Source organism: Echinops telfairi, unplaced genomic scaffold (genome assembly GCF_000313985.2).
Source record: "Echinops telfairi isolate 266 unplaced genomic scaffold, ASM31398v2 ScPeMD7_2;HRSCAF=8, whole genome shotgun sequence".
NCBI lineage: Eukaryota > Metazoa > Chordata > Mammalia > Afrosoricida > Tenrecidae > Echinops > Echinops telfairi.
Genome location: NW_022103898.1, coordinates 62123040 through 62142076, shown reverse-complemented (window position 1 = coordinate 62142076; position 19037 = coordinate 62123040). Strand labels below are relative to the sequence as shown.

Here is a 19037-nt window from a genome sequence, read left to right as displayed (position 1 = left end):
AACCCTTGATAATTTATAAATTATTACTATTTTGTCATGTCTTACACTCTCCGACATCTCCCTTCACCCACTTTTCTGTTGTCCGTCCCCCAGGGAGGGGGTTATATGTAGATCCTTGTGATTGGTTCCCCCTTTCTATTTTTAATAGCATTGACAATCAGACTTTTGTTTACCAAAATTTTGTTAAACATTTTGGAGGCATTTATTCTTATATAGGAAATAATTTCTTGACCAAACTGCTTTGAACGTTTTTTAAAATAGATTTTGTGTTTAGAAGATACACGCATTGGAGGGAGGGATTGTGAGAGGTGGTCACTGCTAGGAAGCGTGACAGAGATAGACTTTACATTTCGATGGTTAAGGAGAGTTACCAGCAGCCAATTTGCTTACTACTAAGTTCTTAAATGATATCTTTTTAAACAAAAATCTTGAGACTTCTCAGGGAGGAGGTTATTGATTTTACAGTTGTATTAGTAGCAATGGGAATGATTTTTACAATCATTCCTCACTTTTTGATTTTCTTAGCATTCTTTTTATGAAGCATAGGTATAAGGGGATGCTGCTTTTGGTGGGTCAGGGATATAAATAGAAACCTATTACTGATGCCTTTAGTTACTTCCTGACTCAGAATTGACTTGATGGCAGGTTTGGTCTTGGTTTATTTATTTTTGTTTGACTGCATTGTGTATTATAGCATTTTTGGATAGTGAAGAAAAATATTTAATTGTTGGACTGTGAACACAGTAACCTAGTTGTTTGTCTCAGTATTTACTCATTTTTTGACATTTCATCTTTTTTTAACCATTTCTTGCCGTGCCTTATTTTTTTCCTGAGATTTAAGAAGATAAACATTAATTCCTTGGACCAAAAGTTATGTATATTTAGGGTATTATTTAGTAATTTATTCTTGAGACTGGTGTGGCATATAACTTCAGGAGAATCAAGAGTTAAAAACTGTCATTTAAAATTTAATGAAAATCCTGAATTCAGAGAGAGATGAGATTATTAGCAGCTGCTATCACATATATCACACTAAGGTAGGCACCATACCTTATCTTGCTTTATCTTCACTTGAACTTTCTGAAGTTGGTAAGCTGCAGAACCAAGATTCAGTCCAAATTTTTTCCAACTCCCAAACTGGGTTCTTTCTCTTATACTGCCGTTCTTACCGTGGTATGTTTTTTGACCTCAAGTTCTGTATTTTTCTAAGAAACTAACCTTTATATACATTCTCTTGTCTTAACTGCAGTCATTACTTTGGTAGAGTTATATATTAATTCATATATACATATATATGACTTGTAAATGTTTGTCTGGGAATAATAAACATAATGTATGAGTTATGTCATGGCTTTACTTTATAGTGTACAATTATTTTATTTTAATAAATCATTTTATTGGGTGCCCTTACAGGTCCATACATCAATTTATCAAGTACATTTTGTACAATTATTTTAGAAAATATTTTTTAACTTAAATATTTTTTATTTTTTATTTTCTAACTTTTTAAAATTGGGGGCTCTTAAAGCTCTTACCACAATCCATACATCCATCCATTGTGTCAAGCACAGTTGTACATATGTAAATAGCAATTTTGTCTTGGTCACATTCCATTACTGTGTGTTAAATCTATTGTTTACTTCATGAACTATGTCTTCACAACTTGTTAGGGTTAGGTTTTATAAGAAATTACTGATTTGCTTTTTTGGCATTTCCCTGTATAGCATCTGTCTGTATAGCTGATTGATCAATGCTTATTTTCACATGGATGTTTCAAAGGCTATAAATCTTAACATGGGATTTCTTTTATATGGTACTAAACTGCATTCTCTAACCTTTTTTATGTAATGGCATATATAGAAAATGATACTTATATATCGTTCCACTTTGCTTTTGGGTCCATAATTCACCAAAGAAACCACACATAGTCTTAACTTCACTCAGTATTTCCTCCTGTAATGAGTGGGCTGTAACTTATTTGTAGGTATATAATCTTTGTGGGAAAGTAGACTAAACTGTCCATTTTTGAAGTTAAATGTATAGAATAGTCGTAGAACATATAAACTACATATTGATTCTTTGGAATCAATAAGTATACATTTCTGGAGAAAGTAAAATTTTAAATGATTCATTTTAAAACACACGGTTCATTCAAATCCATGTAATCATCTTAGTTTTATATTTGAAACCTTTGGAAACAACCATACTCTTAAAATTTATAATGATACAGAAATTGTGATTTTTTTTTTAAACTTTAAATATAACTTTTACCTTTTGTCACCTACTAAAGCCTCATTTATATACTGCATATCTCCTTAAATCTTGTCCTTTAATTTGGAATTGAACCTTTAATGTTTTTAGGAAATATTTACATTTATGTATTGGGCATAAAAAGCCTATTCATTTGATCTTTTGGGGTGTATCAGATAAACCGTATATAGTTTGGATGTTAGTATAATTGTCTAGATTATATACCCTCTGGATTGTAAAAGGAATATTTATAAGGCTTGATTTAAAAAAATATGAAATGTTATTATATAAATACTTAAACCTTTTTTATAGTACATGACCTCAGAAGAGTCTAATGAGCATCAGTAGTTAAGAGTTGCTGCATTATTAAAAATTTAGCCAGCTCCAGAAAAATGGAAATAACTTAGAATTTTGATACTAAGTGTAAATATCTGTTGTGAAACTTTCATTACTTTGTTTCTCCTCTTGCTGTTCCTAAAATAGTCAGTGGCTACATGATTTTCCTTCAGTGAACACCAGTGTGATCTCTGATAGTTCATGTCTGGTGATTTCCCACACCCATGCAATCCCCCTAGCCAGTTAACTAGATACCAAATACTATTGCTTCTATCATGACATGTCTCTCTAGTCCCCTTTCTATTATTCAGTATCTCACTGTTTCCTTTTTCCATCCATTTCTGCTATTGGAATAATTTTCTCAAAGCTGAGTTTTACCACCTTTGCTTGATATTTGTTTCTTGTACTTTGTCATTGTTGGTAGTCATCTCTCTGTACCATTCAAGAAGACTGTACAATCTTGCTAGATCTAACATACTCTATCCCCTGATGTGAAAAAAGGCGAGGCTTTCTATTGCACATAAAGAGTTACAGTCTCAGAAATCCACTGGGGCAGTGCTACCCTGCCCTATAGGGCCCCTATGAGTCAGCGTTTACTTGATGGCAGTAAATTTAATTTGTTTAGAAGTGAGCCCTTTCACTTTTGCCCAATTATCTGTTCAGTTACCACTGTTTTACATTTTATTTTCTAATCATGCCACTTTTATTTTACATATACTCACTACATAGTCGCAGCTTGCAAAAAAACTTTATTTGTATACTTAATTTGTCCTCATGCTATGAAGTGTTCCTGATGCTTTATCCCTTCCAGAACTCTTTCCTCCAGTGATGTTTTACACTTCCTTTGGAGCATACTGTGGCTTTGGTTTTAATTAATTATATTATTTCTTCTCTCTCCCTCACCACATTGTAAGCCTCTTAATGACACACTCTGTCTTAAGGATTTTTTATGGCTTTCTAATATAGACAGGGAGCACACATTCTTATTAATCAACTTATACATCGACTTTGTATATGTAGTACTGCCACATTGAGTGCTAATTTTTATGATGAAATAGAAAATTGAATGTAACATGTTCCATGACTATACCACACCTTCAAAGAATTTATATTTTGCTAGAAAAAAGGACATTGCGAGAGATTCAGATACACATCAGTCACTAACAATATACTTTATATGCTATGTTTATATATATTTTCAAGTATTTTTCGTCTTTTTCTGTATTGTTTTTTCATTTACTATGTAGTTGTGTGTTGGCTATGCTTTTTTATCCATTTGATAATTGAATCATCAATTACTGGTGTATATAAACAGACTTCTTGAGTTTCAGGAAATTTTCCACTCTTTTTAACTTTACTTTTTCATGAACTTTTTGAAGTCTTTTCTCACATCAGGATATGATCTTAAAAAGTACAAAATTTTCTACTTTAAGTACTTGTCAACTTCAGTAAACAGAATTTAGAATTTAGCTTAATATTATTTACAAATTATTGTCACATAAAAATTTGTAGATGTTGACATTTTGAGATAGAGTCTTTGTTTTGTCAGCCTAGTGGGTTGTTTCTGTTTTATTTTGAAGTGATGTAATTGTGCTTCTACAATTTTCAATGGTATGACTTTTAAAAATGTTGTGTAATTAAAATTTAAGAGATGGAATTTAATATATAATGCTTTATGTTGTTCAGAGTGAAATATATAGATTTGAATCTCATAATAAATAGTATGTTCAGATGGTACCATGAATATAATGCTCTGTACTTTCTTTATGCTCTAATATAATTAATTTGTTTTTAGATGCTGGCATCACCGTCTACATCAGGTCAGCTGTCTCAGTTTGGGGCAAGTTTATACGGGCAACAAAGTAAGAACTTTTGCATTTATTCTGGAATATTTAATGTAGAAAGAAGAATGCACAATTACTTAACATCACCCAGTGCTTCCCATCTGGGTTTATTCTGGAGTTTGAAGAGAAAGTTGGGTCATTTTTAGTTTCCCATATTTCATTATCTAGAAAAATGTCATTATTTCCGACATTAACTAATCCAAATTTGTTTTTACTCCATGTAGGAAAGCTTGAGATCTGTTTATATGGGTTTGTGGGTGTTTTTTGGGTTTTTTTAATATTCCTTTGCAGAATTTTTCAGATGTGTTTTCTAATAGACGTGCTCTGTTTTCTGAGAGAGAAAATTGAGGATTTTGATTGATTAGATTGTGTGTTTTTCCAACTTATGATTGTAAGAGTGTTATTTAGCAACGTTTTGTGAAATGTTCACATTATTTTAACACTTAGAAGGAAATTTAAAAAGCTAGTACTAGTGAAAGATGCAAGTTTTTTCACAAACCTTTTGTAACCCCTTCATATTTTTTATTCAGCTTTAACTCAGTCTGGGCATAGAATTTAGGTTTTTAACTCAGAGTAAATGCTTTTTTTCGCTATTACACAAGATTCTATTTAAATATTATCGTAATTTGAGTACTTAGCCCAGTGCTAGGTGCATAGTAAGCTCTCAATAAATTTTAACCATTATTATTACATTTAAAATTTTTGTAAACTTTATTTGTAAATTAAAGCTTTGAATTATTGCATGTTAATAAGGTTTTTATCTCTGTTAATGTCATTTATATGGGGGAAGGGTGAAAGTGTAAGAAATTCCCATCAAAGATTAAAGAATAATCGAATAACTGGAGGAAACAAATCTAATAGTGACAGTTTTAATCCGCTTCAAATAAAAGTTATCTATTTGATTTGGACCTTTTCCCCAGTATATTAAAAGCAGAAATTTAATTTTGAAGTTTAGTATAGGGGAAGAAACTGATTTTGTAGACAAGCATAGATCTTGTCTGTTTTTCTTCCCCCCTCTCTCCCTATCTTTTGCATAGAGAACAATTTGTTATTACCAATTTAATAAATAAAACATACTAATTGCATTTTCCTTTTGCTAAAGCAGGAAAAAATCCAGTGTTTCCAATTTTTTTTTTTTAAATATTTTAAAGAATTGCTACTTATCCTTAACATTCATGTTAGTTGTTGAGGGAATATTATCGGCTAGAAGTTTGTCTCATTTATCCTGTGTTCCTGCATAGTTCTTCCCACCTTTCTGTTCTAGTTATTTAAAACCACAGTTCATTTCTTCAGAGCGACTGCAAAGAACTTTATCTTTTTAAAGTCCACAGTCTATCACAGCAGAAATTAGATATAAAATTATAAAGAGGAGTTACAATGGAGAAACTATGATTATTTTATAAAATAGAACTGCAGAATGATAAAACTCGAGGGACTGACTATAAAGGCTGGAGAATTAAGGGAACACACAGGTGAAAGTAGTTTAAAAAGTTATTCTTATAATGGGATTATCATTTGGGCATTGGGATTAAAACAACTGTGCCCCTTTATCCTCCCAAGTTTATTGAGTCCAATCTCCATTAATTTATTCATATTGAGATCGCCAAATTTCGATGGGAATTTATGCCCTCAAAATTCAAGGTCCTATTACCTGTTTTTGGTGGTTGGAATTATTTTAGAAGTGGATGTGGTATGAAAGGAAAAGTGTCCCTTTCAAAATTGAGACTCCACTAAGATTAAATAAGGCAAATAATGAATACCGAACTCAGGTTATTTTAGATTTGCATAGTTGTGATTGTGTAGTATATGAAGGTGTCTAGAAAATGTTGGACTACAGGCCTGTCTGACCTCAAGTATGCCTGTATTTCAATACACAACTAATTTATCATCCAGGTGTTCATCGGAGTACTGCTCATCAAATGGTAACTGTCCCCTCGCATAGAGTTTATTCTTATTCATCGCGAGCCTAGGGGACAGAGTACAACTGCTCCTTTGTGCTTCTGAAACTTGTAGACCTTTACAGGAACAGGCAGCCTCATCTTTCTCCCAGGGAACCGTTGGTGGATTCAAACTACTGACATCATGGTTAGCATCGCAACACATAATCGACTACACTGCCAGGGCTTCAGATGATAACTGTTTAAGACAGTGGCATGACATTGTATTTAAATTGCTTGAATGTTTTCTACTTAGTTCTTTGGGGGTCTGCATAATATTTTAGGCAGACTTTACGAGTTCAAGCCATTTGGGTCCCAAAGTTGCCTACTAGATGGGGAGGGACAGGGAACCAGGAACAAATTTCTCCTGGATTGAAATTGAGTGGCAATATATAGAGACCTTTTTAAAAAATTCACCAACAGGATTTAAAGCCTTGATGGAGAATAGGAGAAAAAGGAAACTACTGTTAATTGAGTGCTTCCTGTATGCATATTATTTGATAAACTCGTGGGTTAATCTGGATGAATACACTGTACACATTTGTATCTGAATTATTAGTGAGTATATATATATCCACTAATAATATATATATATATATATATATATATATACACTAGTAATATATATACACCCACTAATAAGATATATGTGTGTGTGTGTGTGTGTGTGTGTGTGTGTGTGTGTCATGCTAGCTAGATACAGAGATAATGCGATAGAAGTAGTTCTCTAATAGGCTTTGTCTGTACAATGTACTTAGAAAGCCCTGGACTACTAACTATAAGGTCACTGGTTCAAACCCACCAGCCTCTCCATGAGAGAAAAAGGAGGTTATCTGTTCCTGTAAAGATTTACAGCTGCGGAAACCCCTCTTAGGTTAACTGAGTTATAAGCAACTCCGTGGCTGCGGGCTTTTCAGGTGGAGTGTACACTTGCTTTTGCATTGTTGCATTTATTGTCTTCATATGTCTTCACTGTCTTCATCACCTCTGTACCCTGTAAATGGCAAGCACTCGTAAATGTTTAAATGCATGTTAAATAAGACATGGACCATAAATGTGAGGGAGCTTCAAAAGGTTTATGGAAAAAATTTCGTTGTCTTTTAATTCTATCTTCCAGCTAAATTTTTGAAACTCACTTGAATGATGTAGTAGTAGGGAAATAGAAGTCAGAAAATACCACAGAAGGAAATCAGTGCAGTGTTTCTGGATGTTTCATAATTTGATGTAATCACAGAATGATAAGGCAAGGATTCACAGATGAGTTCAACTTTGAGCCTAGCCTTCGGTAAATTCGAGAGTAGTGTAGTTTGTCGAGTCAGAAGAAGGTTACTAGGCTGTTGTATTTGTCTCAGCCTAGAAGTGCAGTCTTGATGCCTCTGAGAGAAATAGCTCAAGATATTTGCCATGTTCAGTCTTCAAGGACACTTCAGGGTTCACTAACTTAGCACAAAGCTTTTCCCCATTAACCATTCCTTTCTTTGGATGAAGGCTGTCACTTAATCAGACTACTTCATTTTACCCTCACCTTTAGGGAGCACTGTTGGTTGTCTTTGGATAGGCGTGCTTCACAAAAATAGAAGACTAATATTTGAATATTTAGCCTATGTGCCAGATACCATTTTAAGTATATGAATTAACTTACTTAATCTTCGTAACAGTCTTAGCTGTTACATGTTGGGCTGCTATTCGCAATGTCAGCAGTTTGAAAGCAGCAGTCACTCCGTGATAGCCGAAACTTTTTACTTTCAGAAAGAATTGTGGTTTCAGAAACCCACAGAGGCAGTGCCACCCTGCCTTACAGGGTTGCTACGAGTCAGAATGAACTTGTCAAGTGTTTAATACATAAATGAAGAAATGCACCCAGAGGAGTTCAGGAATTTACCAAAAGTTACATAGATTGTAAATAGTAGAATCAGGATTACAATTCTTTTTCTGATCCCACTCAGCTCTTAATTCTGAGTTAGCACTTCCTTTTATATTCATCCAAGCTATATCCTCTTCTTGGAAACATCATAGTCCTAGCACTTAAGTATTTTTTTTCTTATTTCTGTAGAGCAAGAGAGGGGCGAATATTTTAAGTGGGAATAATGATAATAAGGTACAGGGGTAAATTTGGGGATTGAAACAGGGAGTAGAGTAAGAATTTTTTGTCAAACAGGTAGTGTGTAACATAATTGATGTTGGAGTGTAACCATAGTTAACTGTTACTGTTAGAAAAATCTTTTGGACCCTGACTGTAAGTGAACTTTGATTCTATCAAGTAGTGGGGTTTAACCCTGCTTTTACCCCTAGAATCACCTGCAGGGTTTAAAAATTATACACGGTGTACCATTTGCCCACACCTAAATTAATGAAATCTGACTTTTCTGGGGATGGAACTCAGACACACGCATTTATTTAAATTTCTTCAGATGGTATAAAAATTAACTCTTAAGAATTGAAAGCAATGGTTAGAAAAGGAACATTGAAGTAGGAATGAAAAAAACGAGCCATTGAGAAGTCATTTGATATATGGCTTTAATTTTCATCTTTTAAATGTAGGACAGATTAAAGATGAGAAGATGTAAAGCTTCATTTATGACTTTTCCATTATTAGTGTGGACAGTGCAATAAACAGCAATGAATGTGGACATAATCTGACCTCCTCTAGCTTCCCTATTGCCAAGAGGCAAGAGTCAGACATGCTTCTGAGATGAGCACCATCTTTCTTGACCTATACTGGCACCACCCATTCTTCCCATGCCATTCTACATCTGTGCTGAGTTCATTAATCCATTGCACGGGCCACATGCAACTCAAAGGCAGTGCTCACAATTGAGGGGGTTTATTGGGGAAGTAAATAGGTACCCCAAATCAAGATCAGCAAGCAGAAGGTTACAGTCATTTGTCTCTTTAGCCAGCGGTCAGGTCTCCCTCCAGTCCTCAGTCTCTCAACCACATGTTCTTTGGCCTTTGTCTCCATGCCAGTCACTCCAACCTATAGTTTCATAGTCTTGGCCCTGCTCCTCTGAATCTCAGTGTCACCGACTGTGATGCATCTGGTTTCAATCTCATAAGACAAAGATCTTCTGAGGTCCTAAGGTCTTTGCCACTGTTTCAAAGATTACTCGTTATTGGGGGGTGGTAATGAAAACTGACGGATCCCCTGTCTTAGTGTTGCACTTGCCCTATTTGCATAGTCCCACCTAAACTTGTGGGCGCTAGAGACTTGAGTAGAACCATATTAAGAAATTTCACTATACCACTGACAGACCAGTTAAATTCTTAGATCTAGTTGCTTTTGGAAATGGAAAAAAATAGGTATATTGCATCAGTTAAAACCTGTTGTTTTCTTTTTCGCCCTCCCTTTAATAAGGATTCTGTGGGTCTTCATTTTAGTATAAATATTCAGAGATTTATTTGCCATGATGCATTTTCCCCTCTTATAACTAAGATTATTGTTTATCTCCAGCAAAAAAATTAATAAAGGATAGCACATCTTCCCAAAAGTATTTAAAGATGTGGCTTGTTAATCAATTTTTATAATGAAAATAATTCATGGGATTGTATTTTGGATCAAATGCTTTCACATATCTGAGAAATAATAGGGAATCTAATTCATTCTTTGAGTACTTAGGACCCTGCCAAAACAAGAGACAAAAATCTATTCCAGATATGTTCAGTCTTCCTAATACTCTATTTTTCTTTATTGTCAAGTTGTCAGATTGAATGAAAAAATAGATTCAGAATTATAATCTACATATAATTAAAAATTATTTTATGCTTTGTATGCAGAAAAGGAATGGGATTGCTATTATAAAGAGGAACTGAGATGTAGTAACATCGTTCCACTGCTCTCCCAGGCACCTACCCATACATAAGCGCATGCATAAGTACCATATATACTCGAGGATACGCCAACCCGAATATCTGCCGAGGCACCTAATCTTACCACAAAAACTGCATCAAAAATGTGCTGGAAATGGATGTATGGATGGATTGTGATAAGAGTTGTACGATCCCCCAATAAGATGATTTTAAAAAGAAAAAATTTAAAAATATGCTGAAAAACTCAGCTTATACTTAAGTGTATATGGTACTATTATCATTTTATAACCTGTTTCAATATTTTTATCTCAGAAATATCTGTGAACTCCTTTTTTGTGGTTTGTTTTTAGGCTTGCATGTCCTCTTCTTGATGTTCAATATTTTGAAAATACTTCTCTGGTGGTTTATATTAGTAGAAGATTAATTTTTCTCCCATTCCCCACCCAATTATGGTACTGTGATTCACATAACTCAAGTTTTATTACTTGGGTTTAAACCATTTTGTTATAAACAATGGTGTTTTTCAATTAAATTTTAAATTGATGAATTTATAAGTACTCAAGGGTTTATAATCCAGCATATAATAATTCACTGTTCTCTTTCTTGAACTTCTCACAGCTAGTTCAGAAAACACTTTGGGTTTTATTAGCTCGTTGTTTAAATTACTGTGCATGAATTTTGAAGGTTAAAATATAAGTGTAAGCAATAATCTTTCCTTGTATTTCCTTTTTTTAGTACTATGAAATAATTCAAATACTAAGTGACTCCCTAAATGACTAAGTGTAAATGGCCTAAGATTAATAGTCTTAACCCATTTTTGTTTCATTAATTTTTTTCACTAATATTCACATTATCTCCGGTCTCAACTACTTCTGAAGTTGTTAATTTTCATGATAAAATGAACATGAAATAAAATGTATGGAGGACTAAAGTACACAAATCATAGCAAGTCTTTTGTAGGGTTTGTCAGTTATTAGAAAAGGGAGCTGTATTTTTGGAATGTGTCTGTTTACAGTGATTAATGAATGTAAAGGGTAAAGATATAAAGTTTAAAAGTAAAGGACATGAAAGGTGACAAATACAGAGAAATGAAAGGGAAAGAAAATGAAGGCAAGGAAGGAAACAAGAACTGACGATTTAGAAAAGAGATGTGAAGAGAAGGAACGTAAGCATAGAAAAGGAACCTAAAGAAAAATATTTAAAAAAAATAAAAAAAAAGAAAAATAGTAGGACTTGCAGGAATTCTTTCGGTGCTTAAAAGATGCTATTCTAGTGTAGTGTTGGCTTTTAAAGATAATACTATCTTTAAGAACACTGCTGTTAGAAGATCTAAATTCTAATCTGGTTCTTTGTGTCACCTTGGAGAAGTCAGTTAGCTTATCAGAGGCTCAAACTCTTCATTTGTAAAATATGTGATCTTTAAGAGCCCTTCTGTTTTAAAATTATATTCTTTTCTTGGTTGTCAGTGACTATGAGAAGCATATTCCTGTGGGAGATTTGCAACTATGACTTACGTTAGGGGAGCATATTTGGAGAGTAGGATGTAAGCTCCCTGAGGTTAGGATCCTTTTCTATTGTGCACAGCCACTAGCACAGTGCTTGGCATATAGTAGGAACTCAATATATGTTTATTGAATGGGTAAAGTGAGTAGCATCACATTGATGGCATCTAATGGAAGCACCTGGACGGCCTAGAGCAGCAGTTCTCAACCTGTGGCTCTCGACCCCTTTGGGAGCCGAACGACCCTTTCACAGAGGTCGCCCGATTCATAACAGTAGCAAAATTACAGTTATGAAGTAGCAAGGAAAATAATTTTATGGTTGGGGGTCGTACCACATGAGGAACTGTATTAAAGGGTTGCAGCAGTGGAAGGAAGGTTGAGAACCATCGACCTAGAGGAAATTTGATGTGCTTAAGCTAAGGAAATTACTCATTTCTTCTGGAAAAAAAAAAAACTCTTTATGTAGACCGATTTTCAGTTTCTTATTCTTATTTAATTCCATATTCAGAGACAGATAGCTAGTGACATTTTCTTGGTAACAAAACCGATTAGACATGTCTAACACATCCAGTGGTTAAACCAAATCTAGTTTTCACTTACCCACTGCCATCCGATTGAGTCTCACAGTGACCTTCTAGGATAGAGTATAACTACTCCTGGAGTTTCCAAAGATACATTTTTTTTATGGAAACAAAAAGCCTCATCTTTCTCCTGCACAGAACTTAGGATTTTGAACTGCTGACCTTGTGCTTGGTAGCCTTACCCACCAGAGCTCCAGTTGCCTTCAGATGACTTGAAGAATTGCAGAACCAAACTTTGGTGTTCATAGTTCATTGACTTCACTGAGGTGAGAAGAAAAGCTACATACTGAGCTCTGAAGCTGCCAGACTCTACGCACAGTGAGTCCTGTGAGATCCAGAATTTGGTGGAACTGCTTTGATTTTTCCATCTTGTGACTTTTCTGCCTTTGATAGGATGCAGTCTTGGCACCTTGCTATGGCTTACTATTTGTGGGAAGTACACGAGTTTTCTCTCTCTAATAGGTTCCCACTTTCAGGTTTTATTTTACCTGTCATTGAATTGTGGAGCCATGGGGGTGTAGTGGTTACACATTGGGCTTATATCCGCAAGGTCAGCTGTTCAAAACCACCATGGGAGAATGACAGGGCTTTCTACTTCAAAAAATAATTACAGTCTTGGAAACCCACAGAGGCACTTATTTTGTCCTGTCCGATAGGGTCGATGTGAGTTGACAGTGACTCAATGGCAGTGAGATATTTTAAAATTATTATTCATTGAAATATTTGCAACTATTTATATTCCTAGGTCATCAAATGGTATTTTTTTCTGCCAAGATACTCATGGTATCTTTTATTTGTGTACCATTTATTTGGAAGTCAATGTTTCAAAATATATAGAATTTCTTACATTTTGGACTTAAACTAAAAAGAGAAAACACAATTAAAAACTATCGCTAATGTTATCGTAAAGGTATTGTGCAGTCTTCTTTAGGTGTGCTAATGGTTAAGTGATTGACTTCTACATAGAGATGGACAGTTGAAATGTACCAAAATGCACTGTGGAAATGGACGTGGTCCAGTGAAACCCTGCAGAGCACAGTTGTACTCTGACACACAGTCACCAGGAGTTGGAATCCATTTGACAGCAGTTAGTTTTTAAAGTCCTGATCTACTTAACCAGTTGGAGCACTGAGCTGCTAAATGCCAAGTTGGTGGTTCAAAAGCACCAACCCCTCCATAGAGAGAACGTGGATGTTATTTGCTCCCATAGAGATATATAGCTATATGTTGGAATTGATTCAGGGGTGTTAAGGGGTTTTTTTAGAGAGAGATTTACTTACACTATTTTGGCACTTTCATTTAACCTCCAGTTCAGAGTAAGCTATGTTGAATAATGTGCGCCACAGCATATTAATTAATGAAAGGCAGCACAAGGAGGTGTGAGTCAAAAACATGATATGTTGACAACAGAAATGAGAGCTGAACCTCCTTACATTGACAAGTGAAAATAAACATAAGAACGTTGGATACCCTTACTATTGTAGGTTATTAAGGAAATAATAATTTTGACAATATCTGGTCCTAAAAGGCAGGGAATAATGTAATACATTTTTTAGATATGTTTGTACGATTTGGGTAGTATTTTATATAGTTTTATGTCTGAATTGTAAACTTCAGTAGTCTATTAAAATACACCCTTTAAGGCATATTCATTACCTAGGAGTATTAGATAAGTATAGGATCATTGTATATTTCCTTTTTTTAATGTTTTAAATGTATATATCAGATATTTAAGGATGAACTTTTAGTAATTGCTGACATTTTATGTTGGGGTTGGAAAAGTAACATTAAGAATTATTTCTAAATAATAGGAAAGAGAATTTTTCTTAAATGTATATAAAAGGATCACATAAAAATTAGACTGCTATAGCAAAGCAGCCTTGTGTTTTTGTACATAACTTGTAAATTAAAACAAAAACACAAGGTTGCAAAATATCTTAATGGCCTATCTGTATATAAATGTTTTTATTAAAACAAGTTGTCCAATTTGTTAATCATTGACATACTTTATTATAAAATAAAAATATGAAAAACAGGAATACTAAATTTTAGATTAGAACATATTTTTACTATAAATCTGAGTCCATTTGAAGTGAATTGAATATATTAAGATTTGCATAATACATGTAGACCATTTTAAAATGTTTTACATTATCAACTCCAGAAGATGGATGGCAGTGAATGTCCTTCTTCCTGATTTTTTTATTAGGTGCACTAGGCCTTCCAATGAGGGGGATGAGCAACAATACCCCTCAGTTAAATCGCAGCTTATCACAAGGCACTCAGTTACCGAGCCACGTCACGCCAACAACAGGGGTACCAACAATGTCACTTCACACGCCTCCATCTCCAAGCAGGTATTTATTGACTGGACCAGAATATTTCTCAAAATATATCTTTGTAGAGTAAGCAAGCTTTTAATCTCCTAGTGATAAAATTATTTGATTTTCTGGTTCAGTGCCTTTGACTCAGGAAGTGAATGGTGATGCCTTGTGCTGCTTTTGTTTCATTGCAAATTGAGAAATACAGCGCAAAATGTTTTTATCCTATATCTAGCACAATAGTTGTCAACTTGGGTGGACATAGAGGATTAATTACCACCTGGGAAGCTTTTTTAAAAACCAGTTCTTTTCCTCAAAGCAAGAGATGCAATTTAAAATTGTTCTCCAGATCATTTTAATTAAATACTCTCTTGCCACATGTCCATTGCTCCAGTGAAAGTAAAGTAAAACAACTGATGTAGATTGTGCATAGTATTATGAAGAAGATAGAATGAGATTTGGAATGTCAGTTTCATAACTATATGAAATACACTTGTATTTTATGTCGTCATACCAGTAGCTTTCTCATCTTAATATAGCACCTTATATTAGTTCAACGCTCATTTTTTTGTTTATTTTCTTTGATTTTTCATTTCAAAAAGTTAAAATGATCAAACGAAAGAATTAACTTAAAAATTAGCTATGCAATTTGAATATTATGTAAGATTCTAGGGTTGGACCAATTGATTTTTGTAGAGAATTTTAATGAGTAATTGTAGAGAGCTTATCTAGTGTAATGGACTTCTTTTCCAGGGGTATTTTGCCTATGAATCCTAGGAATATGATGAACCACTCCCAGGTTGGTCAGGGCATTGGAATTCCTAGCAGGACAAATAGCATGAGCAGTTCAGGGTTAGGTAGCCCCAACAGAAGCTCGCCAAGCATAATATGTATGCCAAAGCAACAGCCTTCTCGACAGCCTTTTACTGTGAACAGGTAAGAAGTTTATTGATACTATGTATAATTGTTTTTCTGGGTGTCCTCACATTTGCACTTTCATTAACCACCAGTCTCTTCTTAAGTCTTGACTTCTGTCTCATAAATGTCTTTCATCATACATTTATGATCAAAGATCCTCTTTCTGTTACACATCAGAAGTTTAACCGCCCTGCACTGAAGACAGGCTCTTTTGAAAATCATTTAGGTTTTAGAAAATATTTAAATATGATTATTGTTTCTTCGAAAAGGGTTGTTCTTGAGTTCCCACCAGGCAAAAGAATTTTTGGTAGTTACTTCCTGGGTTAAATGAGGCATGCCTGCACAAAGAATGTCAGGCTTACGAGTAGGACTAGAGACACGTCAGTGTTTCTACCATGTATCAGTTTTGCTTTGGTTAAAAACTTGCTCAACTGGGATTACGTTTTGTGTTTTGGAGAATTACTGGCCCTGGTTTTTTTAAGCCTATGTCTATACTATTTCAAAATGGTATCTCTTGGGGAAAAAATAACATTTAAACTTGATTAACTGTTTTTTAAACGGGGAAACTATGGGGCAACTAAAAGATCTTAATGTGGTTTATATCATCAGACCTATTTAATTTCATTTTCTTCATTATAGAATATTTGTAAAGTTTGAATTAATATCGGTTTTTAGCACGTTTTCTATTTCATTTCTATCCCATAAGCTTCGGTTCTTATTTTTTACTTAGGCTTATCATTTTTGTTATTTTACTATTCTTCTATTTAAAAAGCAATATTTTGAGGGTTATCAAAACTCTCAGCTCTTCAGTAGCTTCCTAACATGTTATACTCCATGGACTTTACTCTGTCTTTCTGTATTCTTAGAGTTTGCATGTGTAATATATATTTAAGTTTTGCCTTTCCATATTTTTCACATTTCCCCCCAAATCTATTGCTTATAAATTGTTATAATAGTGTGGGTCTCTAATATACTATTTTTGTTAAATAAAACCTTTTTTTCATCATTAAGCACTTAGTCTTTGTGGATACTTAGATATCATCAGTGATTTTAACCTATTAATACAGTTGTAGAGTGTTGTTTTACCATCTGTGTATTTTATGAAAATAGGTTGTTTAGTTTTACAGATTAGGTTAACAAAGACAAAAGACTGTCACCTTCAAACAGTTTAATCTTACTCATAACATTGACATGCTAATTTGTCTTTAAAGATGGAAAGTCTCCATGTACAATTTGCAGTCATATTTATTAACATTTTTAATTACCCCTGGGCTTTAATTTTTACTTAGACTTATCATTTTTTCTGTTGTCTTACTATTCTAATTAAAAATATATTTTTAAATTTATCAAAACTCTTTTCTACTTAATAAGAAGTTTGGCCTTATTTTTCTCTCTCTCTGTGTGTGTGTGTGTGTGTGTGTGTGTGTGTGTGTTCGTGTTCTTCCAGTACTCACACTCATGCAAAAAAGGGAGCATATCTAACTATATCCAAATACCAATTGGGTAGTAATTTAGAATTGGGGCTCTATTGGCAGATTGTTCTTTCATTTTAAGTAATTGAGAGGTAAATTATATTTAGATAAGAATGATGCTTTTTAAAAACATTTAAAATAGACACCATTAAATTAACTTCAACTAAACGTTCATTGAGTGCCTATTGTGTCCTACTGAGTCAACAGCATTGGATGCAGAATTGATTGGACACCGCCTCTGCCCCGAGCAGTTTAGTTTAGTTGGAAGGACGGCACGGTATGAGAGAAAAGCAATAGCAACCCACACTAGCAGTGAAGTGTTTGAGACATAGCCTTTCTCAAACTGCTGAGTTTTTAAAGTTGATTCTTTCACTATAACCAGTAATGGCAATCTTTAATCTGTTTTCTTCAAGGTTTATAAATAAATTCATTGTTTCTTAATTAAGCTTTTTAAGACATTTTGGTTCTCAGTTGGTAATGGAAGGATCAGGGAATTTTTTTTTAAGATTAACTCAGGCAAATAAAATTAGTGTTGGTATTTAAATGTGTTGCTATTTTATATGAGGAGACCAAAAGTGTACACTTTTGTTTTTCTTCATCTGAAAGTTAGTGTTCTTACCATATATCTAAAATTATTTTCTATGTACCCAGTATGTCTGGATTTGGAATGAACAGGAATCAGGCATTTGGAATGAATAACTCCTTATCAAGTAACATTTTTAATGGAACAGGTAAGCTGACTCTGGAGCTAGTACCTTTTTAAAAAATGGTAGCTTTTTAAAAATATAAAGCAATTCAACATACTTGTCTTTTAAAAAATAAATTTTTTTTATTGTGTTAAGTAGTGGAATTTAATGAAAGGAAGCATCGACAGGGATAGAAGCCCTTGAGATGTGTCTATTAGGACTTCTTTTTCCCTTGGCATGGCAACAGCATAGTGATTTGTGTTAAAATACCAGAATTGGTTCCTTAACATCTATGTGAGAGCATAAACATTAACCTCAGTTCATGCCCCAGGATTTTTTTTTTCCTATCTTTTTTAAAAATGAGCTTTTCCTGTCCTCAGCCCCTGCAACTGAGAAAGAACTAGTTTGGGCTATATAGTTGGTATGCTGTAGTGGCTACAGAGACCCAGTTTGAGGAGAACTCTTAAAATTATATGGAACACCTAACATTTTTTCCTAGTCATATTAATAATACTAATTGGTGGATTTGGGGGAATTAGGTGGGAAGTGGATGACTGAAGGATTTGATTAGTGCTTTGGGCTATTGAATGCAAAGTTGATTATCTGAAATGCAGTCCCCCAACTAATTTATAATAAAAAATAGTATCTAAAAAATAATAACTTTAGCATTGAACTTGTTAGAAAATTTTAATCCAATTTTATATACACAATTCAGGCTTTATATGAAGAACCAGTTCTGACTTTGAATATAAATAATTCTCACAGTTTATCAAGTATTTTAGACAAATGAGAACAGGAAGCTTTGTTGTTGTTTTGTATGCTTTCACCCCTTCTATCCCTCCCTACAGAACCTCTCTTGAGGGAGTAAAGAATGTTATGTTCATAGTAGCCAAAATGAATAGGAATGTTGGAGGAGAAATACACTTGAAGTGGAATGTGAAAGATTGATCAGTACAATGGAGCATATTTAGAAGCACAAGAGATTTAGTGAGGAAAATGCTTCTTGTGACTATAAGTTTTTAAATTATAGCTGTCAATGTATACATTTAACCGCATGAAGTAATAAAATGAATTTAAAATTTGGGAAAAATAACAAATTTTGTATTCTTTGATTTGTGTTCAAGATGTGAAATTTTTATGAAGATCTGAATTCTGTTGTCTCTATGTACTTTTCTTCATTCCTTAATTTCTGTAAAATCAGGTTGTATTAACACAGTTTCAGTAGTATTTTATTCTTTCCCTCAATGGCACATAAATTAATAGTATGCCAGAAAGTATTTTAAATTGGGGATTAGTTACACAGTATTATGAAATTTCAGAATTTTAGAAGTTTGTTTTAAATTAAATATATATTGGGAAATTTCTTTTGCAAATCTTTCTCTG

The 19037-nt window shown here is 33.8% G+C and overlaps 1 protein-coding gene across 4 annotated transcripts in view; it reads left to right on the top strand.

The window, feature by feature from the left end:
- The window catches only part of CNOT2 (CCR4-NOT transcription complex subunit 2), a 154815-nt gene that overhangs the window by 109183 nt on the left and 26595 nt on the right, over window positions 1-19037 (top strand). For all 4 annotated transcript variants that reach the window (XM_045289821.1, XM_004700451.2, XM_045289807.1 and 1 more), the window contains 4 exons: window positions 4382-4448; window positions 14467-14614; window positions 15332-15514; window positions 17620-17699. In XM_045289821.1, coding sequence (XP_045145756.1) covers window positions 4382-4448; window positions 14467-14614; window positions 15332-15514; window positions 17620-17699 — 478 coding nt within the window. The remainder of the gene's footprint in view (window positions 1-4381; window positions 4449-14466; window positions 14615-15331; window positions 15515-17619; window positions 17700-19037) is intronic.